Source organism: Procambarus clarkii, chromosome 14 (assembly GCF_040958095.1).
Source record: "Procambarus clarkii isolate CNS0578487 chromosome 14, FALCON_Pclarkii_2.0, whole genome shotgun sequence".
NCBI classification, from domain to species: domain Eukaryota; kingdom Metazoa; phylum Arthropoda; class Malacostraca; order Decapoda; family Cambaridae; genus Procambarus; species Procambarus clarkii.
The window spans coordinates 32532697-32558783 of NC_091163.1; the positions used below are offsets into that span (position 1 = coordinate 32532697).

A 26087-nucleotide genomic window follows, 5' to 3' on the forward strand; every position below is an offset into this window, starting at 1 on the left:
GACAAAATCTGCGAAAACATCGTAGAGCTTTGTGATATAACGCATGTTTAAGGTATACAGGAGAGACATGTGAGCTATGTATAGGTTTATATTATATAACCCTGACAATGTGTCTCTGTAAATTATGAAAAGTAATCATATATTGCATAATGTAAGTGACATGATTAGCTGGAGAGTGTGAGGACTCTCCTTCCTGAGAGAGTATGAGGACTCACCTCCCTGGTAGTGTGAGGACTCTCCTCCCTGGTAGTGTGAGGACTCACCTCACTGGGAGTGTAAGGACTCTCCTCCCTGGTAGTGTGAGGACTCACCATCCTGGTAGAGAATGAGGACTCACCTCACTGGGAGAGTGTGAGGACTCACCTCCCTGGTAGACTATGAGGACTCACCTCACTGGTAGACTATGAGGACTTACCTCACTTGGAGAGTGTGAGGACTCACCTCCCTGGTAGACTATGAGGACTCACCTCCCTGGTAGACTATGAGGACTCATGGTAGACTATGAGGACTCACCTCCCTGGTAGAGTGTGAGGACTCACCTCCCTGGTAGACTATGAGGACTCACCTCCCTGGTAGACTATGAGGACTCACCTCACTGGTAGAGTGTGAGGACTCACCACCCTGGTAGAGTATGAGGACTCACCTCCCTGGTAGAGAATGAGGACTCACCTCCCTGGTAGACTATGAGGACTCACCTCCCTGGTAGACTATGAGGACTCACCTCCCTGGGAGAGTGTGAGGACTCACCATCCTGGTAGACTATGAGGACTCACCTCCCTGGTAGACTATGAGGACTCACCTCCCTGGTAGACTATGAGGACTCACCTCACTGGTAGAGTGTGAGGACTCACCACCCTGGTAGAGTATGAGGACTCACCTCCCTGGTAGAGAATGAGGACTCACCTCCCTGGTAGACTATGAGGACTCACCTCCCTGGTAGACTATGAGGACTCACCTCCCTGGGAGAGTGTGAGGACTCACCATCCTGGTAGACTATGAGGACTCACCTCCCTGGTAGACTATGAGGACTCACCTCACTGGTAGAGTGTGAGGACTCACCACCCTGGTAGAGTATGAGGACTCACCTCCCTGGTAGACTATGAGGACTCACCTCCCTGGTAGAGAATGAGGACTCACCTCCCTGGTAGACTATGAGGACTCACCTCCCTGGTAGACTATGAGGACTCACCTCCCTGGTAGACTATGAGGACTCACCTCACTGGTAGAGTGTGAGGACTCACCACCCTGGTAGAGTATGAGGACTCACCTCACTGGGAGAGTGTGAGGACTCACCTCCCTGGTAGACTATGAGGACTCACCTCCCTGGTAGACTATGAGGACTCACCTCCCTGGTAGACTATGAGGACTCACCTCACTGGTAGAGTGTGAGGACTCACCACCCTGGTAGAGTATGAGGACTCACCTCACTGGGAGAGTGTGAGGACTCACCTCCCTGGTAGACTATGAGGACTCACCTCACTGGTAGACTATGAGGACTTACCTCACTTGGAGAGTGTGAGGACTCACCTCCCTGGTAGACTATGAGGACTCACCTCCCTGGTAGACTATGAGGACTCACCACACTGGGAGAGTGTGAGGACTCACCTCACTGAGAGAGTGTGAGGACTCACCTCCCTGGTAGAGTGTGAGGACTCACCTCCCTGGTAGAGTATGAGGACTCATGGTAGACTACGAGGACTCATGGTAGAGTATGAGGACTCACCTCCCTGGTAGAGTATGAGGACTCACCTCCCTGGTAGAGTGTGAGGACTCACCACCCTGGTAGACTATGAGGACTCACCTCACTGGGAGAGTGTGAGGACTCATCCCCCAGGTAGACTATGAGGACTCACCTCACTGGGAGAGTGTGAGGACTCACCACCCTGGTAGACTATGAGGACTCACCTCACTGGGAGAGTGTGAGGACTCACCTCCCTGGTAGACTATGAGGACTCACCTCCCTGGTAGACTATGAGGACTCACCACACTGGGAGAGTGTGAGGACTCACCTCACTGAGAGAGTGTGAGGACTCACCTCCCTGGTAGAGTGTGAGGACTCACCTCCCTGGTAGAGTATGAGGACTCATGGTAGACTACGAGGACTCATGGTAGAGTATGAGGACTCACCTCCCTGGTAGAGTATGAGGACTCACCTCCCTGGTAGAGTGTGAGGACTCACCACCCTGGTAGACTATGAGGACTCACCTCACTGGGAGAGTGTGAGGACTCATCCCCCAGGTAGACTATGAGGACTCACCTCACTGGGAGAGTGTGAGGACTCACCACCCTGGTAGACTATGAGGACTCACCTCACTGGGAGAGTGTGAGGACTCACCCCCCTGGTAGACTATGAGGACTCACCTCACTGGGAGAGTGTGAGGACTCACCCCCCTGGTAGACTATGAGGACTCACCTCACTGGGAGAGTGTGAGGACTCACCACCCTGGTAGACTATAAGGACTCACCTCACTGGTAGAGTGTGAGGACTCACCTCCCTGGTAGTCTATGAGGACTCACCTCCCTGCTAGTGTGAGGACTCACCTCCCTGGTAGAGTATGAGGACTCACCTCCCTGGTAGACTATGAGGACTCATGGTAGAGTGTGAGGACTCACCTCCCTGGTAGAGTATGAGGACTCACCTCCCTGGTAGAGTATGAGGACTCACCTCCCTGGTAGAGTATGAGGACTCACCTCCCTGGTAGTGTGAGGACTCACCTCCCTGGTAGAGTGAGGACTCACCTCCCTGGTAGAGTGAGGACTCACCTCCCTGGTAGACTATGAGGACTCACCTCCCTGGTAGAGTATGAGGACTCACCTCCCTGGTAGTGTGAGGACTCACCTCCCTGGTAGACTATGAGGACTCACCTCCCTGGTAGAGTATGAGGACTCACCTCCCTGGTAGTGTGAGGACTCACCTCCCTGGTAGAGTGTGAGGACTCACCTCCCTGGTAGTGTGAGGACTCACCTCCCTGGTAGAGTGTGAGGACTCACCTCTCTGGTAGTGTGAGGACTCACCTCCCTGGTAGACTATGAGGACTCACCTCCCTGGTAGAGTATGAGGACTCACCTCCCTGGTAGTGTGAGGACTCACCTCCCTGGTAGAGTATGAGGACTCACCTCCCTGGTAGTGTGAGGACTCACCTCCCTGGTAGTGTGAGGACTCACCTCACTGAGAGAGTGTGAGGACTCACCTCCCTGGTAGAGTATGAGGACTCACCTCCCTGGTAGAGTGTGAGGACTCACCTCCCTGGTAGACTATGAGGACTCATGGTAGAGTGTGAGGACTCACCTCCCTGGTAGAGTATGAGGGCTCATGGTAGAGTGTGAGGACTCACCTCCCTGGTAGACTATGAGGACTCACCTCCCTGGTAGTGTGAGGACTCACCTCCCTGGTAGAGTGTGAGGACTCACCTCCCTGGTAGACTATGAGGACTCATGGTAGAGTGTGAGGACTCACCTCCCTGGTAGACTATGAGGACTCACCTCCCTGGTAGTGTGAGGACTCACCTCCCTGGTAGAGTGTGAGGACTCACCTCCCTGGTAGAGTATGAGGACTCACCTCCCTGGGAGAGTATGAGGACTCACCTCCCTAGGAGAGTATGAGGACTCACCTCCCTGGGAGAGTATGAGGACTCACCTCCCTGGTAGACTATGAGGACTCACCTCCCTGGTAGATTATGAGGACTCACCTCCCTGGTAGTGTGAGGACTCACCTCCCTGGTAGAGTGTGAGGACTCACCTCCCTGGTAGAGTATGAGGACTCACCTCCCTGGTAGACTATGAGGACTCACCTCCCTGGTAGTGTGAGGACTCACCTCCCTGGTAGACTATGAGGACTCACCTCCCTGGGAGAGTATGAGGACTCACCTCCCTGGGAGAGTATGAGGACTCACCTCCCTGGGAGAGTATGAGGACTCACCTCCCTGGTAGACTATGAGGACTCACCTCCCTGGTAGATTATGAGGACTCACCTCCCTGGTAGTGTGAGGACTCACCTCCCTGGGAGAGTATGAGGACTCACCTCCCTGGTAGTGTGAGGACTCACCTCCCTGGTAGTGTGAGGACTCACCTCCCTGGTAGAGTGTGAGGACTCACCTCCCTGGTAGACTATGAGGACTCATGGTAGAGTGTGAGGACTCACCTCCCTGGTAGACTATGAGGACTCACCTCCCTGGTAGTGTGAGGACTCACCTCCCTGGTAGAGTGTGAGGACTCACCTCCCTGGTAGAGTATGAGGACTCACCTCCCTGGTAGAGTGTGAGGACTCACCTCCCTGGTAGTGTGAGGACTCACCTCCCTGGTAGAGTGTGAGGACTCACCTCCCTGGTAGAGTATGAGGACTCACCTCCCTGGTAGACTATGAGGACTCACCTCCCTGGTAGTGTGAGGACTCACCTCCCTGGTAGAGTATGAGGACTCACCTCCCTGGGAGAGTATGAGGACTCACCTCCCTAGGAGAGTATGAGGACTCACCTCCCTGGGAGAGTATGAGGACTCACCTCCCTGGTAGACTATGAGGACTCACCTCCCTGGTAGATTATGAGGACTCACCTCCCTGGTAGTGTGAGGACTCACCTCCCTGGTAGAGTGTGAGGACTCACCTCCCTGGTAGAGTATGAGGACTCACCTCCCTGGTAGACTATGAGGACTCACCTCCCTGGTAGTGTGAGGACTCACCTCCCTGGTAGACTATGAGGACTCACCTCCCTGGGAGAGTATGAGGACTCACCTCCCTGGGAGAGTATGAGGACTCACCTCCCTGGGAGAGTATGAGGACTCACCTCCCTGGTAGACTATGAGGACTCACCTCCCTGGTAGATTATGAGGACTCACCTCCCTGGTAGTGTGAGGACTCACCTCCCTGGGAGAGTATGAGGACTCACCTCCCTGGTAGTGTGAGGACTCACCTCCCTGGTAGTGTGAGGACTCACCTCCCTGGTAGACTATGAGGACTCACCTCCCTGGGAGAGTATGAGGACTCACCTCCCTGGTAGACTGAGGACTCACCTCCCTGGTAGTGTGAGGACTCACCTCCCTGGTAGTGTGAGGACTCACCCCCCTGGTAGACTATGAGGACTCACCTCCCTGGTAGAGTGTGAGGACTCACCTCCCTGGTAGTGTGAGGACTCACCTCCCTGGTAGAGTGTGAGGACTCACCTCCCTGGTAGACTATGAGGACTCACCTCCCTGGTAGTGTGAGGACTCACTTCCCTGGGAGAGTATGAGGACTCACCTCCCTGGTAGACTATGAGGACTCACCTCCCTGGGAGAGTATGAGGACTCACCTCCCTGGTAGAGTGTGAGGACTCACCTCACTGGTAGAGTATGAGGACTCATGGTAGACTATGAGGACTTATGGTAGACTATGAGGACTCATGGTAGAGTGTGAGGACTCACCTCCCTGGTAGAGTGTGAGGACTGACCTCCCTGGTATTGTGAGGACTCACCTCTCTGGTAGACTATGAGGACTCACCTCCTTGGTAGAGACTACGGCCTTCTCCGAGAGTCCGGCCACCTGGATGACTCCGGTCTTAGCGTCCTCGCGGAGTTCAAGAGTCCCACTGGGCTGGAGCAGGTCCCGGATGTTCTCATTGTAGATCTCCAGGTACGACATGGTGATCTGTGGGGGGGGGGGGGTGGTCGTTATCATGGTGATCTGTGGGGGGGGGTCGTTATCATGGTGATCTGTGGGGGGGAGTGGTGGTCGTTATCATGGTGATCTGTGGGGGGGGGTGGTGGTCGTTATCATGGTGATCTGTGGGGGGGGGTGGTCGTTATCATGGTGATCTGTGGGGGGGAGTGGTGGTCGTTATCATGGTGATCTGTGGGGGGGGGTGGTCGTTATCATGGTGATCTGTGGGGGGGAGTGGTTGTCGTTATCATGGTGATCTGTGGGGGGGGTGGTCGTTATCATGGTGATCTGTGGGGGGGGGGTCGTTATCATAGTGATCTGTGGGGGGGGTGGTCGTTATCATGGTGATCTGTGGGGGGGGTCGTTATCATGGTGATCTGTGGGGGGGTGGTCGTTATCATGGTGATCTGTGGGGGGGAGTGGTGGTCGTTATCATGGTGACCTGTGGGGGGAGTGGTGGTCGTTATCATGGTGATCTGTGGGGGGGGGTGGTCGTTATCATGGTGATCTGTGGGGGGGGGTGGTCGTTATCATGGTGATCTGTGGGGGGGGGTCGTTATCATGGTGATCTGTGGGGGTGGTCGTTATCATGGTGATCTGTGGGGGGGGTGGTCGTTATCATGGTGATATGTGGGGGGGTGGTCGTTATCATGGTGATCTGTGGGGGGAGTGGGGGGAGTTATCATGGTGATCTGTGGGGGGGTGGTCGTTATCATGGTGATCTGTGGGGGGGGGTGGTCGTTATCATGGTGATCTGTGGGGGGGGGTGGTCGTTATCATGGTGATATGTGGGGGGAGTGGGGGTCGTTATCATGGTGATCTGTGGGGGGGGTGGTCGTTATCATGGTGATCTGTGGGGGGGGAGTGGTGGTCGTTATCATGGTGATCTGTGGGGGGGGGTGGTCGTTATCATGGTGATCTGTGGGGGGGTCGTTATCATGGTGATCTGTGGGGGGGGTGGTCGTTATCATGGTGATCTGTGGGGGGGGGTGGGCGTTATCATGGTGATCTGTGGGGGGGGGTGGTCGTTATCATGGTGATCTGTGGGGGAGAGGTGGTCGTTATCATGGTGATCTGTGGGGGGGGGTGGTCGTTATCATGGTGATCTGTGGGGGGGGGTGGTCGTTATCATTGTGATCTGTGGGGGGGTGGTCGTTATCATGGTGATCTGTGGGGGGGAGTGGGGGTCGTTATCATGGTGATCTGTGGGGGGGTGGTCGTTCTCATGGTGATCTGTGGGGGGGGTGGTCGTTATCATGGTGATCTGTGGGGGGGGTGGTCGTTATCATGGTGATCTGTGGGGGGGGTGGTCGTTATCATGGTGAACTGTGGGGGGGGTGGTCGTTATCATGGTGATCTGTGGGGGGGAGTGGTGGTCGTTATCATGGTAATCTGTGGGGGGGGTGGTCGTTATCATGGTGATCTGTGGGGGGGAGTGGTGGTCGTTATCATGGTGATCTGTGGGGGGGGGTGGTCGTTATCATGGTGATCTGTGGGGGGGTGGTCGTTATCATGGTGATCTGTGGGGGGGAGTGGTGGTCGTTATCATGGTGATCAGTGGGGGGGGGTGGTCGTTATCATGGTGATCGGTGGGGGGGAGTGGTGGTCGTTATCATGGTGATCTGTGGGGGGGTGGTCGTTATCATGGTGATCTGTGGGGGGGAGTGGTGGTCGTTATCATGGTGATCAGTGGGGGGGGGGTGGTCGTTATCATGGTGATCTGTGGGGGGGGTGGTCGTTATCATGGTGATCGGTGGGGGGGGAGTGGTGGTCGTTATCATGGTGATCTGTCGGGTGGTGGTCGTTATCATGGTGATCTGTGGGGGGGGTGGTGGTCGTTATCATGGTGATCTGTGGGGGGGGTGGTCGTTATCATGGTGATCTGTGGGGGGGGTGGTCGTTATCATGGTGATCTGTGGGGTGGGGGTCGTTATCATGGTGATCTGTGGGGGGGGGGTCGTTATCATGGTGATCTGTGGGGGGGGGGGTCGTTATCATGGTGATCTGTGGGAACAGTACAGGTTGTTATCATGGTGATCTGTGGGGACAGAACTGGTCGTTATCATGGTGATCTGTGGGGACAGAACTGGTAGTTATCATGGTGGTCTGTGGGGACAGAACTGGTAGTTATCATGGTGATCTGTGGGGACAGTACTGGTTGTTATCATGGTGGTCTGTGGGGACAGTACTGGTTGTTATCGTGTAATAAAGATAACATTGTTCCGATCTTCAACAGGAGCAGCAAGGATGCGACCGTTTAATTATAGACCCGTATCATTAACAAATGTTACAGTCCAAACTGGAAACAGTATTACCAGCCAAGTGTGTTGAACACGTAGAGAGTAAACACGTACTAACGGACAGACAGTATATTACCAGCCATGTGTGTTGAACACGTAGAGAGTAAACACGTACTAACGGACAGACAGTATATTACCAGCCAAGTGTGTTGAACACGTAGAGAGTTAACACGTACTAACGGACAGACAGTTTGGTTTTCAAACAGGAAGATCCTGTGTTACATATCTACTAAGATTTTGTGATAGAGCCACAGAGATACTACAAGAAAGAGGTGGTTGGGTTGTTTGTGTTTATCTGGACCTAAAATAGGCTTTTTGATAAAGCTTTTTAGTTTTTGAGTCCCATAGAGATCAGCCACTCCAGAGGCTATTCTGAAAACTGGAACATGCTGGAGGGGTGACAGGGAGACTTCTGATTTGGATGAAAATTTTTCATCCATTTCAAACTAACAGGCAGATGAGAGCAGTCATCAGAGACAATGTATCTAACTGGAGTTAGATGAGAAGGTGGTGGAGGCCAGTAGGGAAATATGTGACTATGGCGACGCGCGCCACCTGCCCAGGTGGCACTCAGGTGAGTGGCACCTGACAGGTGGCGCGTGGGTGTGTAGTCACAAGGGGTTTTGGGGGAATTTCCCGGAAGTTTGGCGCGTTTCGGACGCGTGTGAGCGTCCGGTGTTTGGGTATGTGGTGCGGAAAGAGAGTAAGTCATATTGATGGGTGCCAGGTGGTGCGCGTCGTCGTCGTCGCAGAGGGTTTTGGAGGGGAATTTCCCTGAAGTTTGGCGCGTGACGGACGCGGTCTTGAGTGGAGGGTGAGCAGGTGCAGCCCCTCGCTCTAGACACAAAGGGAATTTCTGGGAAGATGTGGGAATTTCTGGGAAGACGTATGAAAATACAAGGATAAGAGTGGAATATGAGGAAGGAGTAAATGAATATGTATGTGTGTTTAGCGTAGACTTAATCCTGTGTGGGGATAATAATTTGATGATTGTGAGTAAGTAGAGATTGAGTGTAGATTGGAGGAGCGTCATCACAGTCTGTTATGTTGTTGTTTGAGGTATGGGAGGGGTATGGGATGGATGGATGGAGGGAATGGTGAGTGGGAGCTTCCCCTCGTCGTTGTGAGAGTGCTCTGGGTCATTATGCGGTTAGACAAAACCATTAACTCCCCTACAGGAAGCCCTTAAGTGGGGTTGTAAGAAATGCATGGAAAAGACACGCGACTGAACCTGGCTTTTTTTCTGTGTGTTCGGGTCATGAAAGAGTGAAGCCACTCTCGTTGTGAGACTGCAGTGGGCCATTATGCGGTTAGACAAACCATTAACTCCCCCTACAGGAAGTGCTAAGTGTGCGAGGATGGGAGCGAAGACTCCTGCAGGAAAACTGTGTACCATTACCCTTAAGCGTTTTTCAATGTCTGCGGAGGGGTATGCGTACAGGACAGAGGTTGGAGGCTGACTGAGTGACTTTCCAAGTAGCAAGGTTATTTCTCCTCAGACACCCCGGAAGTGGTTGGGGCATCCATTACCAATGCGTTTCGCTACGGTCCGCGACTCTCTATCTCTCTGTCTCTCTCTATCTCTCTCTGTCTCTGTCTCTCTCTCTCTCTCTTTCTCTCTCTCTCTCTCTCTCTCTCTCTCTCTCTCTCTCTCTCTCTCTCTCTCTCTCTCTCTCTCTCTCTCTCTCTGTCTCTCTGTCTCTCTCTCTATCTCTCTCTGTCTCTCTGTCTCTCTCTCTCTCTTTCTTTCTCTCTCTCTCTCTCTCTCTCTCTCTCTCTCTCTCTCTCTCTCTCTCTCTCTCTCTCTCTCTCTCTCTCTCTCTCTCTCTCTCTCTCTCTCTCGGTCTGTCTCTGTCTCTGTCTCTGTCTCTGTCTCTCTGTCTCTCTCTCTCTCTCTCTATCTCTCTCTGTCTCTCTGTCTCTCTCTCTCTCTTTCTTTCTCTCTCTCTCTCTCTCTCTCTCTCTCTCTCTCTCTCTCTCTCTCTCTCTCTCTCTCTCTCTCTCTCTCTCTCTCTCTCTCTCTCTCACCCTCTCTAAAGTCCACCACACGGCACTTCACTTAGTAAACTCAGTCAAAGTCAGTAGGTTAGCGTTTACTAAAAGAGAGAAACATTTCACATCGTCATGGAGACGCGATCTCTACCTACAAATTGTTCTTGTTAACTGTGATCACAACATCTGCTGGCCCAAATAAATATCATTGAAATGTAAGCATGTTTACTCAATCTCCATCACCTCTTCGTCCTACATCCATTACTGTTGTGCAGAGGTTGTATCACACATCTGGCGTTATCATAGCAAGACTCCTGAATGAATGAACCGGCAGGCCCTCTCGCCGAGGTCCAACCTTCGTGCCGGTTTGTGGTGTAGTGAGATGGAGGATGTAATGGGCCGGCCTTACCCTCTCCCTATCCACCCCCACAATACCCATACCCCTACCACCCCCCTCCATGGCCGAACCATCACTGCTCCCTTCCCAGACCAAGTGTTCTGTGCTAAGCCTTAGTATCACCATTCTTTGCTCAAATAGCATTTTTTTTAAGAATATCCAGTCATAAGCGGGTCTTCAATCTTATTATTATAACAAATCTTAATTTGATGTAAACACAACTGCGTGGGATATACATACATAACCTTGTAAGGTAACACGACCAACATGATGACATCGTTCTTTGCTCAAATATCATTAATGTAACGTGGACAATATACTAACTTCGTTCTTTGCCCAAATAACATTTTAAGAGTAACGAGCGACTTTTGTCGGAAAATCCGACACCATTTAATATATCATACAGATAATAGCTGTATTACCAACAAGTTACCCATAGAAAACGTAACTTGTAGTGGAATTACCGTCTATAGAAAACGGGATATCATCACCACATACTATTATAATTCACCAGCTATTCTGCTGGGAATTATTCTTAAATACATAAGTCTTTGGACTTTACCATCATAAAAACATCTTATATAAATTAACTTAATTATCAATATTAAAGTAGAGTAAATGTGACCCTTCTATCACGTTCTGAAATCTGGACAATGTAAGCCAGGCGTCAGAGTGGAGGAAGGAGGGCAGCCATTGTTGTTTATATAGAGACCAGAGGCTCACACGGGAGCAAATTCGGCTCCTGTTAATTTTACTTGGACGTAGTGTTATGGATACCAAAGGTGTACCATCTGTCAACACGCTGTCAACAAATCAAGTTAAGTGTTCTTTCCGAAACCCATTATCTATCATTAGTGGCCATTAATGTCATTATATAGGGTGACCCGGTTAGAATGCGAAATCGCCTCATACTAAAGGTAATTAAGCCAGGTCTTCATGTTCCATGTACTGTTTTCTCTGATATACTTGTCATATATAGGTATCTGGCTTCACAGCTAGCGCACTTTTGACAGGTCAAGACGAGGATGCAAGATTTGTGCACCAGTTACTGGGTGATATGGAAGCTACCTCAAAGAGGATAATTTGGTGTCTACACCCTAGTTATACCTGGTGGACTAACCTGCTGTACTATAAGATAAGGAACCTCTTCAATGTATGTAGTTAATTTAGTAGTTTGATTGGCTGCATATATATATAAACTAATAAACCCCCCCTAATGTGTAGAGGATCGATTTGTGAGATTAAGAGATTATTGCAGAAATACAGTCCACTTATCATTATACAAATTGCTATCGAAGTATATAAATTAACGTAAATATAAATTCATATAAATTAAATAAATATAAATCTCACAGGTCGGTTCCCACATTATTTGGTCCTTCGAAACCGAATTATTTGGTCCTTCGAAACCGAATTATTTTGGACCTTCGGAACCGGAATATTCGGTCCTATGAACCCACATTTGGTCATCTTCGAACCGGATGACGGATTATTTGATCCTTTGAACCCACATTTGGTCATCTTAGTACCGGATGAGCCAGTTATCCAGTGGATTCATTAAATATACTAGTGCAGTGTTATTTAAACAAAGGCCAGCCAGTCAAAGACGGAAGCGTAGCCTCGAGGGAGCTCAGGAGCCTCCCTCAGCCGAGTTCAGCCTTAGTCAGCGGTTTCATGCACACCCACAGATTTGGTGGCGTGTTATTCTGTGAAATGACAGCGCTAATATAGAAACCAGCCAAATTAGTGACTGTGTCTTCGCGAGATTGTTCACGGATTTCGTGGTGTTACATTTCGCGAGAGATTATCTACGAATTTTGTGGAGTTTATTTCGCGAGGTCACTAATAATATTTAATACTTCTAGATAATATTAGAAGTTTCATAGAGGCTAATTAAGAGGCTATTATCAATAATTGTGTATATAAATTCTCCAAAATAGAGAATTATTTAATATATATTGCACTAGTGATCACAATATATTTACTAATTGCCAACCCACAACAGGGTAGGATATGACTAGTTGAACTATTATCGTTCATCCTAGTCCCATTATTACCATAGTCAGTTGTACTATATTGAATAACCTAGCACCATTAATGAATGGTCCAGACCCTATTTTGGGTGTAATTTTTATCAACTCGAGTTGAGTTGTATATATAATAAGTTACTTATGATCATTACACCTTTGAGTGATTAATTAGTGTCTCTACCATCCTAGGGTGATATAGAAGAGCTAACCTAAAGGTACTTCCAGTGACACTGGTTTATCACTCAAATCATTAGTGTGTATGATTGTATATATATAATGTGTATTAATTTTAAGTGCTAACCTCTAGTAGAGGTAGGATTATTGCCTAGTGAGTGCAGAATTTAACCCTAGGCTACCATCAGTGCTTGTTCAGTATTATGAGCAGCCCAAATACAAGCCCCACAAGGCTTCACCAACTAGCCAGTATGGATAATGCAGGGAGAATGAAAAGAACCCTTGCAGGTCTTAAAGGCCACTTAACAAGACAGATCAAGAAATGTGAAGATTTGTCACAACAATCTCAAGTTGATTATGCTGACCTGGAAAGCTATTATCAAGCAGCTGCAGGTAAATTTGAGCAAATCAAATGCCAAATGGCTGTCCTTGTGGGGACAGACTACTACCATCAATTCATTGGTAGCCCTACTAAATATCAGGGTATAACCATGTTAAACTCTGCAGGAGGTAAATTACTCTCAGGCCCAGTATCAAGCCTGAGGAAACCTATGCCTGCAGATAAACAATACCAGTAGAAATCTAAATTTGTCAGCTGATTATATTTCTCCAGTAGCATTATACTAAGGAGATTACAGCTGACTATACCAACAGAGGTTGATGTTAGTATCATCATTTGAAGTTGAAGATGAGTTCATGAGGCCTCAGTGGCAAATCAGTGAACAGTAGCCTAAAACAGCTACAAGTCACTGCGACCAATGTCACTGAACCCACTGCAGTCTCAGAACCATACTTTACTTTAATGATGAGCTATTCAATCTTCTGAATCAATTAACTAAATTAAACCCCAATAAATCTGATGACTGATTTGATACATTTATTATTTAATCAAGATGTATTCCATGGGCCTCAGTGTTTATATATCAGTGACCAGTTACCTGAACAAACTTCAAGTTATATCTAATGTCACTGATCTCACTGCAGTCCCTGAATCATACTTGACTGTAGTACTTGATCACATTCAGTCTTCTGGGTTAAATAATATGTAATAAGGCTTGAATATTAGCCTTTCAAGAGTTGACAGGGAAATGAAATCGCATTAGACTTCTAACCCCTGCAACTCTAGTACGGGACATCCGTCCTGTACGAACAGACGCACAAATGTGTGATTACTAACTACTAACATCAAATTAATCAAATAATTCGAAGGAGGAGTATCGGTGTTCGTCTGTTCTAAAGAGGACTTCGACCCGTGAGCAGCCCCCTGGGGAATTATGTCGGAAAATCCGACACCATTTAATATATCATACAGATAATAGCTGTATTACCAACAAGTTACCCATAGAAAACGTAACTTGTAGTGGAATTACCGTCTATAGAAAACGGGATATCATCACCACATACTATTATAATTCACCAGCTATTCTGCTGGGAATTATTCTTAAATACATAAGTCTTTGGACTTTACCATCATAAAAACATCTTATATAAATTAACTTAATTATCAATATTAAAGTAGAGTAAATGTGACCCTTCTATCACGTTCTGAAATCTGGACAATGTAAGCCAGGCGTCAGAGTGGAGGAAGGAGGGCAGCCATTGTTGTTTATATAGAGACCAGAGGCTCACACGGGAGCAAATTCGGCTCCTGTTAATTTTACTTGGACGTAGTGTTATGGATACCAAAGGTGTACCATCTGTCAACACGCTGTCAACAAATCAAGTTAAGTGTTCTTTCCGAAACCCATTATCTATCATTAGTGGCCATTAATGTCATTATATAGGGTGACCCGGTTAGAATGCGAAATCGCCTCATACTAAAGGTAATTAAGCCAGGTCTTCATGTTCCATGTACTGTTTTCTCTGATATACTTGTCATATATAGGTATCTGGCTTCACAGCTAGCGCACTTTTGACAGGTCAAGACGAGGATGCAAGATTTGTGCACCAGTTACTGGGTGATATGGAAGCTACCTCAAAGAGGATAATTTGGTGTCTACACCCTAGTTATACCTGGTGGACTAACCTGCTGTACTATAAGATAAGGAACCTCTTCAATGTATGTAGTTAATTTAGTAGTTTGATTGGCTGCATATATATATAAACTAATAAACCCCCCCTAATGTGTAGAGGATCGATTTGTGAGATTAAGAGATTATTGCAGAAATACAGTCCACTTAACATTATACAAATTGCTATCGAAGTATACAAATTAACGTAAATATAAATTCTATATATATTCATATAAATTAAATAAATATAAATCTCACAGGTCGGTTCCCACAACTTTCTGTCGATGTCTGAATAATGAAATGTAAAACCATGTTTAGCCATTACATCCAATCACATTAAAATATTTTTGTTCCACACATACAAATTCCAAGCAAGTAAGCGTATATACGATAATATGGAAAAACACAGTCTTGATACTATTATTAAATTGACTTGTTCATTATCCCCGAGTTCAAGGCTGTCTCTGTTAAGACCTACATCATCCAATGTAAACACCAATCGATGAGAATAAGACCGGTGAGTCGGTAGTGTGATAGCTCTGGGTCAAGTCTGTTTTTCAGTTCTTGTAACACAGTCAATGTAGCATAATGGGAAACCAGTCTTTCTACTGCCTACATAAATAGCGTTTGAAAATGTATGCAAGTCTAGACAAACTCCTATAGCCCTTACATTCTAACACAAATAAAATATTAGCACACGTTTGCATCGCATTATATCATCATTAAGTAACGTGGAGATCAACTTTCTGGCTGTTGTCCGAATATCGTTATTGAAATGTGAACTCCATTTAGCCAAACACAATATCTCCATTACATCTCATAGCATATGAATATTACGGTATACCAGTTTTTAACCCTCTATAACACAATGTAACGTAACGTAACGTAACGCAAATCAACTTTCTACAGACCAAATATCGTTTTTAAATGAAAGTATGACTAAGTCCATCTTCATTACATCTCTCCCCATATAAAATATTGAACTCTACCCCTTTTAGCCCTCTGTAACACAATGTAACGCAACGTAACGTAACGCAAATCAACTTTTGCAGTCCAAAATGTCATTTTGAAACGGAAAGTGAGGGTTAGACCATCTCCATTACATCTCTTACCATATAAATATTTGATGTCTACCCCTTTTAGCCCTCTGTAACACAATGTAACACAACGTAACGTATCGCAAATCAACTTTTTGCAGTCCAAAATGTCATTTTTAAATGAAAGTATGACTTAGTCCATCTTCATTACATCTCTCACCATATAAAATATTGGCGTCTACCCCTTTTAGCCCTCTGTAACACAATGTAACGCAACGTAGCGTAACGCAAATCAACTTTTTGCAGTCCAAAAGGTCATTTTGAAACGGAAAGTGAGGGTTAGCCCATCTCCATTACATGTCTACCATATAATTAATTGATGACTACCCCTTTTAGCCCTCTGTAACACAATGTAACACACCGTAACGTATCGCAAATCAACTTTTTGCAGTCCAAAATATCATTTTTAAATGAAAGTATGACTTAGCACATCTCTTACCATATAATATTGACCTCTACCAGTTTTAGCCCTCTAACACAATGTAACGTAACGCAAATCAACTTTTACAGCCCAAAATGACATTTTTAAATAAAGTAGGACTTAGTCCATCTCCATTACATCTCCTTCCATAAGAATATTACGGTCTACCAGTTTTAGCCCTCTGTAACACAATGTAACGTAACGGGGAAAAATCGTCGTTGTCGGATGAGCAAATAACATTATTGAAAATGACATCCGTATTTAGCCATTACATCCAAACACAAGAAAAATATTACCGCTTTTCTTGAGAAACTTATATGTGGGGATCATATCTCCAGAGTCCACACAATAAGCCACACATCACACATCTTCTGTTTTCAAATCGCATCTAATTTAATGTTATTTTTTTTGCAGAAACTATGTTTTTGAGATTATGCTCAATGTCGGCAATTACTATTCGTATCATCAAACTCCTTCAGTCAACAAAATTCACATTTCATATCGCGTGTGTAGATTAGAGAGAGAAGGCAAACATAGCGTGCAGCTAGTCAAAACTTATCATAACAGATATGATTTCACAGAGTTTTCAACCTTTGCCAGTTTTTTCAATGTTATCTCTTCACTTGTGCTAAGTGAGTCAGACAAAATGTGACATTTCATTGCATTATTAGCCATGCAATATGCTATTAGCTAGGTAGTCAAAACATATAACAAGCGTTATTTCACAGGAATTTTTTCTAGCAAATATGCTTCCTTTAAGCAGTTCAACACATCAAACACCAGCAGTCTGCGAAATTCCCTTTAGTCAATAATCATCCTTTACAGTATTTCTTGACTAAAATAGCACTCCAAAACATAAGTGATCATTTTTATTCTCACTGTCGCACTATAGTCAATAATTTGTTTCGCAGAGTGACAAGTTATGCATAGTGACGAGATTTCATGGTGTGCATAGTTTAAGAGAGATCACACTGTATTAATTACGGTCATGGATATCTTATGTTATGTTTATGAAGACCATCTCTTCATATTTTTATCATTTTCGTGCCCCACAGCTTTACAGTCTTCTCATATTCTTTTTCAAATAAAGTTTGCTGACTGTTTTCCAGTAGATCGGCTTCACATTACATATATTAATCAATTTTCGAATTCAGTTCAGTTTCTTTTCAATATCGCAGCTTTGGTGCCCCCCCAGCCCGTATCTAGTTCAAGACCTCTTATTATCAATGTCATTAATACGGTTATCATCAACCACGTATTGGATGTCTCTGTCATTCAGTCATCAACTTAGTAAGTGTTTAATGAACGTGAGAATCACTTCACGTGCACTCATTTTAGTTTAGTTTAAAGTTTTCCATCTTGAATTAATACCGCTATTGGATAGCTCAGACATTCAGTTAACATCTCAGTAAGTGAAAATCTTTTCATGTGAGCTCATTTTTAGTTTAGGATAAGGTTTTTCCATCGTGAAATGCTATTATCAGTAACCAGGTATTGGATGACACTACCATTCAGTTTACATCTCAGTAACTGTTTACTGAACATTGTTATCCATCCACGCAACCTCATTTTTTAGTTTTAAGTTTCTACATCGTAAAAATAAAATATTACTATCACCAGCCATGTATCGGATAGCTGAACCATTCAGTTTACAGCTCAGTAACTGTTTACTGAACATAGACATCCCTCCATGCGAGCTCATTTTTTAGTTTAAAGTTTCTACATCGTAAAAATAAAATATTACTATCACCAGCCATGTATCGGATAGCTCAACCATTCAGTTTACAGCTCAGTAACTGTTTACTGAACATAGATATCCCTCCATGTGACCTCATTTTTAGTTTAAAGTTTCTCCATCCTAAATAAAAAATAAAATAATACTATCACAAACTTTGTATTGACCAGCTCCGGCATTCAGTTTACAACTCAGTAAGTGTTTACTGAATGTCTCCACGAATGTTTACTGAATTGTTTACTGTTTACTGAATGTTTACTGAACCCGTCTCCACTCCAAACCAGTCAGGACCGGCGGTCCTGACTCGGACCGGAGGTCCGGTTTGGAGTGGAGACGGGTTCAAGTAAAAAATGGGCCTACAGGAAATGATTTCGACGTTCAGTAAACACTCTCCGAGTGGATAACTGAATGCCCGACAGCCCAATACGGGGATGATGTTAGTATTTAATTGAAACTTGAAACTAAACTAAATGCTCACACGTGATAATTTCCACATTCAGTTAACACTCACTGTGATGTAAACTGAAAGACTAGCCAGGCAATGCATGGTTGATGATGATAGTAATATTTAAAGATTGAGAAACTTTAAACTAAATGACCACACATGTAGCGATTTTGCATTCAGTAAACACTTACTGAGATGTAAACTGAAAGACTAAGCCGGCCAATGCATGGTTGATGTTGATAGTAATATTTTAAGATTGAGAAACTTTAAACTAAATGACCACACATATAGCGATTTTGCATTCAGTAAACACTTACTGAGTTGTAAACTGAATGCCGGAGCTGGTCAATACAAAGTTTGTGATAGTAATATTTTATTTTTTATTTAGGATGGAGAAACTTTAAACTAAAAATGAGGTCACATGGAGGGATATCTATGTTCAGTAAACTGTTACTGAGCTGTAAACTGGATGGTCGACCCACCCAATACATGGTTTGTGATAGTAATATTTTATTTTTTACGATGGAGAAACTTTAAACTAAAAAATGAGCTCGCATGGAGGGATGTCTATGTTCAGTAAACAGTTACTGAGCTGTAAACTGAATGGTTCAGCTATCCGATACATGGCTGGTGATAGTAATATTTTATTTTTACGATGTAGAAACTTAAAACTAAAAAATGAGGTTGCGTGGATGGATAACAATGTTCAGTAAACAGTTACTGAGATGTAAACTGAATGGTAGTGTCATCCAATACCTGGTTACTGATAATAGCATTTCACGATGGAAAAACCTTATCCTAAACTAAAAATGAGCTCACATGAAAAGATTTTCACTTAGTGAGATGTTAACTGAATGTGTGAGCTATCCAATAGCAGTATTAATTCAAGATGGAAAACATTAAACTAAACTAAAATGAGTGCACGTGAAGTGATTCTCACGTTCATTAAACACATACTACGTTGATGACTGAATGACAGAGACATCCAATACGTGGTTGATGATATCCGTATTAATGACATTGATAATAAGAGGTCTTGAACTAGATACGGGCTGGGGGGGCACCAAAGCTGCGATATTGAAAAGAAACTGAACTGAATTCGAAAATTGATTAATATATGTAATGTGAAGCCGATCTACTGGAAAACAGTAAGCAAACTTTATTTGAAAAAGAATATGAGAAGACTGTAAAGCTGTGGGGCACGAAAATGATAAAAATAAGAAGAGATGGTCTTCATAAACATAACATAAGATATCCATGACCGTAATTAATACAGTGTGATCTCTCTTAAACTATGCACACCATGAAATCTCGCCACTATGCATAACTTGTCACTCTGCGAAACAAATTATTGACTATAGTGCGACAGTGAGAATAAAAATGACCACTTATGTTTTGGAGTGCTATTTTAGTCAAGAAATACTGTAAAGGATGATTATTGACTAAAGGGAATTTCGCAGACTGCTGGTGTTTGATGTGTTGAACTGCTTAAAGGAAGCATATTTGCTAGAAAAAATTCCTGTGAAATAACGCTTGTTATATGTTTTGACTACCTAGCTAATAGCATATTGCATGGCTAATAATGCAATGAAATGTAACATTTTGTCTGACTCACTAAGCACAAGTGAAGAGATAACATTGAAAAAACTGGCAAAGGTTGAAAACTCTGTGAAATCATATCTGTTATGATAAGTTTTGACTAGCTGCACGCTATGTTTGCCTTCTCTCTCTAATCTACACATGCGATATGAAATGTGAATTTTGTTGACTGAAAGGAGTTTGATGATACGAATAGTAATTGCCGACATTGAGCATAATCTCAAAAACATAGTTTCTGCAAAAAAATAACATTAAATTAGATGCGAGCTGCGATTTGAAAACAGAAGATGTGTGATGTGTGGCTTATTGTGTGGACTCTGGAGATATGATCCCCACATATAAGTTTCTCAAGAAAAGCGGTAATATTTTTCTTGTGTTTGGATGTAATGGCTAAATACGGATGTCATTTTCAATAATGTTATTTGCTCATCCGACAAAGATGATTTTTCCCCGTTACGTTACATTGTGTTACAGAGGGCTAAAACTGGTAGACCGTAATATTCTTATGGAAGGAGATGTAATGGAGATGGACTAAGTCCTACTTTATTTAAAAATGTCATTTTGGGCTGTAAAAGTTGATTTGCGTTACGTTACATTGTGTTAGAGGGCTAAAACTGGTAGAGGTCAATATTATATGGTAAGAGATGTGCTAAGTCATACTTTCATTTAAAAATGATATTTTGGACTGCAAAAAGTTGATTTGCGATACGTTACGGTGTGTTACATTGTGTTACAGAGGGCTAAAAGGGGAAGTCATCAATTAATTATATGGTAGAGATGTAATGGAGATGGGCTAACCCTCACTTTCCGTTTCAAAATGACCTTTTGGACTGCAAAAAGTTGATTTGCGTTACGCTACGTTGCGTTACATTGTGTTACAGAGGGCTAAAAGGGGTAGACGCCAATATTTTATATGGTGAGAGATGTAATGAAGATGGACTAAGTCATACTTTCATTTAAAAATGACATTTTGGACTGCAAAAAGTTGATTTGCGATACGTTACGTTGTGTTACATTGTGTTACAGAGGGCTAAAAGGGGTAGACATCAAATATTTATATGGTAAGAGATGTAATGGAGATGGTCTAACCCTCACTTTCCGTTTCAAAATGACATTTTGGACTGCAAAAGTTGATTTGCGTTACGTTACGTTGCGTTACATTGTGTTACAGAGGGCTAAAAGGGGTAGAGTTCAATATTTTATATGGTGAGAGATGTAATGAAGATGGACTTAGTCATACTTTCATTTAAAAACGATATTTGGTCTGTAGAAAGTTGATTTGCGTTACGTTACGTTACGTTACATTGTGTTACAGAGGGTTAAAACTGGTATACCGTAATATTCATATGCTATGAGATGTAATGGAGATATTGTGTTTGGCTAAATGGAGTTCACATTTCAATAATGATATTCGGACAACAGCCAGAAAGTTGATCTCTACGTTACTTAATGATGATATAATGCGATGCAAACGTGTGCTAATATTTTATTTGTGTTAGAATGTAAGGGCTATAGGAGTTTGTCTAGACTTGCATACATTTTCAAACGCTATTTATGTAGGCAGTAGAAAGACTGGTTTCCCATTACGCTACATTGACTATGTTACAAGAACTGAAAAACAGACTTGACCCAGAGCTATTTCACTACCGACTCACCGGTCTTATTCTCATCGATTGGTGTTTACATTGGATGATGTAGGTCTTAACAGAGACAGCCTTGAACTCGGGGATAATGAACAAGTCAATTTAATAATAGTATCAAGACTGTGTTTTTCCATATTATCGTATATACGCTTACTTGCTTGGAATTTGTATGTGTGGAACAAAAATATTTTAATGTGATTGGATGTAATGGCTAAACATGGTTTTACATTTCATTATTCAGACATCGACAGAAAGTCGCTCGTTACTCTTAAAATGTTATTTGGGCAAAGAACGAAGTTAGTATATTGTCCACGTTACATTAATGATATTTGAGCAAAGAACGATGTCATCATGTTGGTCGTGTTACCTTACAAGGTTATGTATGTATATCCCACGCAGTTGTGTTTACATCAAATTAAGATTTGTTATAATAATAAGATTGAAGACCCACTTATGACTGGATATTCTTAAAAAAAATGCTATTTGAGCAAAGAATGGTGATACTAAGGCTTAGCACAGAACACTTGGTCTGGGAAGGGAGCAGTGATGGTTCGGCCATGGAGGGGGGTGGTAGGGGTATGGGTATTGTGGGGGTGGATAGGGAGAGGGTAAGGCCGGCCCATTACATCCTCCATCTCACTACACCACAAACCGGCACGAAGGTTGGACCTCGGCGAGAGGGCCTGCCGGTTCATTCATTCAGGAGTCTTGCTATGATAACGCCAGATGTGTGATACAACCTCTGCACAACAGTAATGGATGTAGGACGAAGAGGTGATGGAGATTGAGTAAACATGCTTACATTTCAATGATATTTATTTGGGCCAGCAGATGTTGTGATCACAGTTAACAAGAACAATTTGTAGGTAGAGATCGCGTCTCCATGACGATGTGAAATGTTTCTCTCTTTTAGTAAACGCTAACCTACTGACTTTGACTGAGTTTACTAAGTGAAGTGCCGTGTGGTGGACTTTAGAGAGGGTGAGAGAGAGAGAGAGAGAGAGAGAGAGAGAGAGAGAGAGAGAGACAGAGAGAGAGACAGAGAGACAGAGAGAGAGACAGAGAGAGAGAGAGAGAGAGGCAGACAGAGAGACAGAGAGACAGAGAGAGATAGAGAGAGAGAGAGAGAGAGAGACAGAGAGACAGAGACAGAGACAGAGACAGACCGAGAGAGAGAGAGAGAGAGAGAGAGAGAGAGAGAGAGACAGAGACAGAGACAGAGAGATAGAGAGTCGCGGACCGTAGCGAAACGCATTGGTAATGGATGCCCCAACCACTTCCGGGGTGTCTGAGGAGAAATAACCTTGCTACTTGGAAAGTCACTCAGTCAGCCTCCAACCTCTGTCCTGTACGCATACCCCTCCGCAGACATTGAAAAAACGCTTAAGGGTAATGGTACACAGTCCTCCTGCAGGAGTCTTCGCTCCCATCCTCGCACACTTAGCACTTCCTGTAGGGGGAGTTAATGGTTTGTCTAACCGCATAATGGCCCACTGCAGTCTCACAACGAGAGTGGCTTCACTCTTTCATGACCCGAACACACAGAAAAAAAGCCAGGTGCAGTCGCGTGTCTTTTCCATGCATTTCTTACAACCCCACTTAAGGGCTTCCTGTAGGGGAGTTAATGGTTTTGTCTAACCGCATAATGACCCAGAACACTCTCACAACGACGAGGGGAAGCTCCCACTCACCATTCCCTCCATCCATCCATCCCATACCCCTCCCATACCTCAAACAACAACATAACAGACTGTGATGACGCTCCTCCAATCTACACTCAATCTCTAGTTACTCACAATCATCAAATTATTATCCCCACACAGGATTAAGTCTACGCTAAACACACATACATATTCATTTACTCCTTCCTCATATTCCACTCTTATCCTTGTATTTTCATACGTCTTCCCAGAAATTCCCACATCTTCCCAGAAATTCCCTTTGTGTCTAGAGCGAGGGGCTGCACCTGCTCACCCTCCACTCAAGACCGCGTCCGTCACGCGCCAAACTTCAGGGAAATTCCCCTCCCAAACCCTCTGCGACGACGACGACGCGCACCACCTGGCACCCATCAACATGACTTACTCTCTTTCCGCACCACATACCCAAACACCGGACGCTCACACGCGTCCGAAACGCGCGAAACTTCCGGGAAATTCCCCCAAAACCCCTTGTGACTACACACCCACGCGCCACCTGTCAGGTGCCACTCACCTGAGTGCCACCTGGGCAGGTGGCGTGCGTCGCCGTAGTCACATATTTCCCTACTGAGGCCACGACCATCAGTAGTTTCAAAGCGTTATATGACAAAGAGTGCTGGGAAGACGGGACACCACGAGCGTAGCTCTCATCCTGTAACTACACTTAGGTAATTACACTTAGGTAATTACACACACACACACACACACACACACACACACACATACACAGTAAGTAAGGGGAGTGAGTGTACACAGTGAGTAAGGGGAGACATGATAACCACCTACAAAATTCTCAGGGGAATTGACAGGGTGGACAAAGACAAACTCTTCTGCACGGGTGGGACACGAACAAGGGGACACAGGTGGAAACTTAGTACCCAGATGAGCCATAGAGACATTAGAAAGAATTTTTTCAGTGTCAGATTAGTTAATAAATGGAATGCACTAGGAAGTGATGTGGTGGAGGCTGACTCCATACACAGTTTCAAATGTAGATAAGATTGAGCCCAGTAGGCTCAGGAATCTGTACACCAGTTGATTGACAGTTGAGAGGCGGGACCAAAGAGCCAAAGCTCAACCCCCACAAGCACAATTAGGTGAGTACAATTAGGTGATTACACACACACACACACACACACACACACACACACACACACACACACACACACACACACACATAGTTAACCAGGAACCACTAGAAGAGTTTGAGATTACCAGTGGGGAAGTAAAGAAGTGTCTACTAGAGTTGGATGTGACAAAGGCAATAGGCCCAGATGGAATCTCCCCCTTGGATACTAAGGGAAGGAGCAGAAGCACTGTGCCTGCCACTCTCCTTAGTGTATAACAAATCCGTGGCAACAGGGGAACTGCCAGAAATTTGGAAAGCAGCTAACGTAGTTCCAATATACAAGAAAGGGGATAGGCAGGAGGATACTGAACTACAGGCCAGTGTCCCTAACCTGCATACCATGCAAGCTGATGCAGAAGATTGTGAGAAGAAGGCTAGTGGAACATCTGGAGCGAAAGAACTTTGTAACACAACATCAATATGGGTTCAGAGATAGCAAGTCCTGCCTCACAGGGCTAACTGAATTCAACGACCAGGCAACAAAAATAAGGCAAGAAAGAGAAGGGTGGGCAGGGTGCATATTTTTGGATTGTCAAAAAGCCTTTGATACAGTGCCACACTAGAGGCTAGTGAAAAAGCTGGAGATGCAGGCTGGAGTGAAAGGGAAGGTACTCCGTTGGATACAGGAGTACCTAAGTAACAGAAGACAAAGAGTCACTGTGAGGGGTGAGGTCTCAGATTGGCGAGACGTCACAAGTGGAGTCCCGCAGGGGTCAATCCTTGGATCTATACTGTTTCTGATATATGTAAATGATCTCCCAGAGGGTATAGAATCGTTTCTCTCAATGTTTGCTGATGATGCAAAAATTATGAGGAGGATTGAAACAGAGGATGATAGTAGGAGGCTACAGGACGACCTAGACAGACTGAATGAATGGTCCCATAAATGGCTGTTAAAGTTTAACCCGAGTAAATGCAAAGTAATGAAATTAGGCGGTGGAAACAGGAGGCACTACACAAGATACAGAATAGGAGCATAGGAGATGAAGTACTTAATGAAACGGAAAGAGAGAAAGATCAAGGAATTGATATCACACCAAACCTTTCTCCTGAAGCCCATATAAAGAGAATAACGTCTGTGGCATATGCGAGGCTGGCTAACATCAGAACAGCCTTCAGGAACCTGTGTAAGGAATCGTTTAGAATCTTGTACACCACATACGTAAGACCAATCCTGGAGTATGCGGCCCCAGCATGGAGCCCGTACCTTGTCAAGCACAAGACGAAGCTGAAAAAAGTTCAGAGGTATGCCACTAGAGTAGTCCCAGAACTAAGAGGCATGAGTTACGAGGAAAGGCTGCGGGAAATGCACCTTACGACACTGGAAGACAGAAGAGTGAGGGGAGACATGATCACTATCAACCAAATCCTCAGGGGAATTGACAGGGTTGACAAGGATAAACAATTCAACACTGGCGGTACGCGAACAAGGGGACACAGGTGGAAACTGAGTACCCAAATGAGCAACAGAGACGTTAGAAAGAACTTTTTCAGTGTCAGAGTAGTTAACAGGTGGAGTGCATTAGGCAGTGATGTGGTGGAGGCTGACTCCATACACAGTTTCAAATGTAGATATGATAGAGCCCAATAGGCTCAGGAATCTGTACACCAGTTGATTGACAGTTGAGAGGCGGGACCAAAGAGCCAAAGCTCAACCCCCGCAAGCACAACTAGGTGAATACACACACACACACACACACACACACACACACACACACACACACACACACACACACACACACACACACACACACACACACACACACACACACACATTAGGA

At 44.8% G+C, this 26087-nt stretch overlaps 1 protein-coding gene across 1 annotated transcript in view; it reads right to left on the reverse strand.

The window, feature by feature from the left end:
* Positions 1-26087, reverse strand: part of LOC123771022 (uncharacterized) — a 570661-nt gene that overhangs the window by 311774 nt on the left and 232800 nt on the right. Inside the window, exon 5 of the mRNA XM_069324755.1 lies at positions 5474-5620. Coding sequence (XP_069180856.1) covers positions 5474-5620 — 147 coding nt within the window. The remainder of the gene's footprint in view (positions 1-5473; positions 5621-26087) is intronic.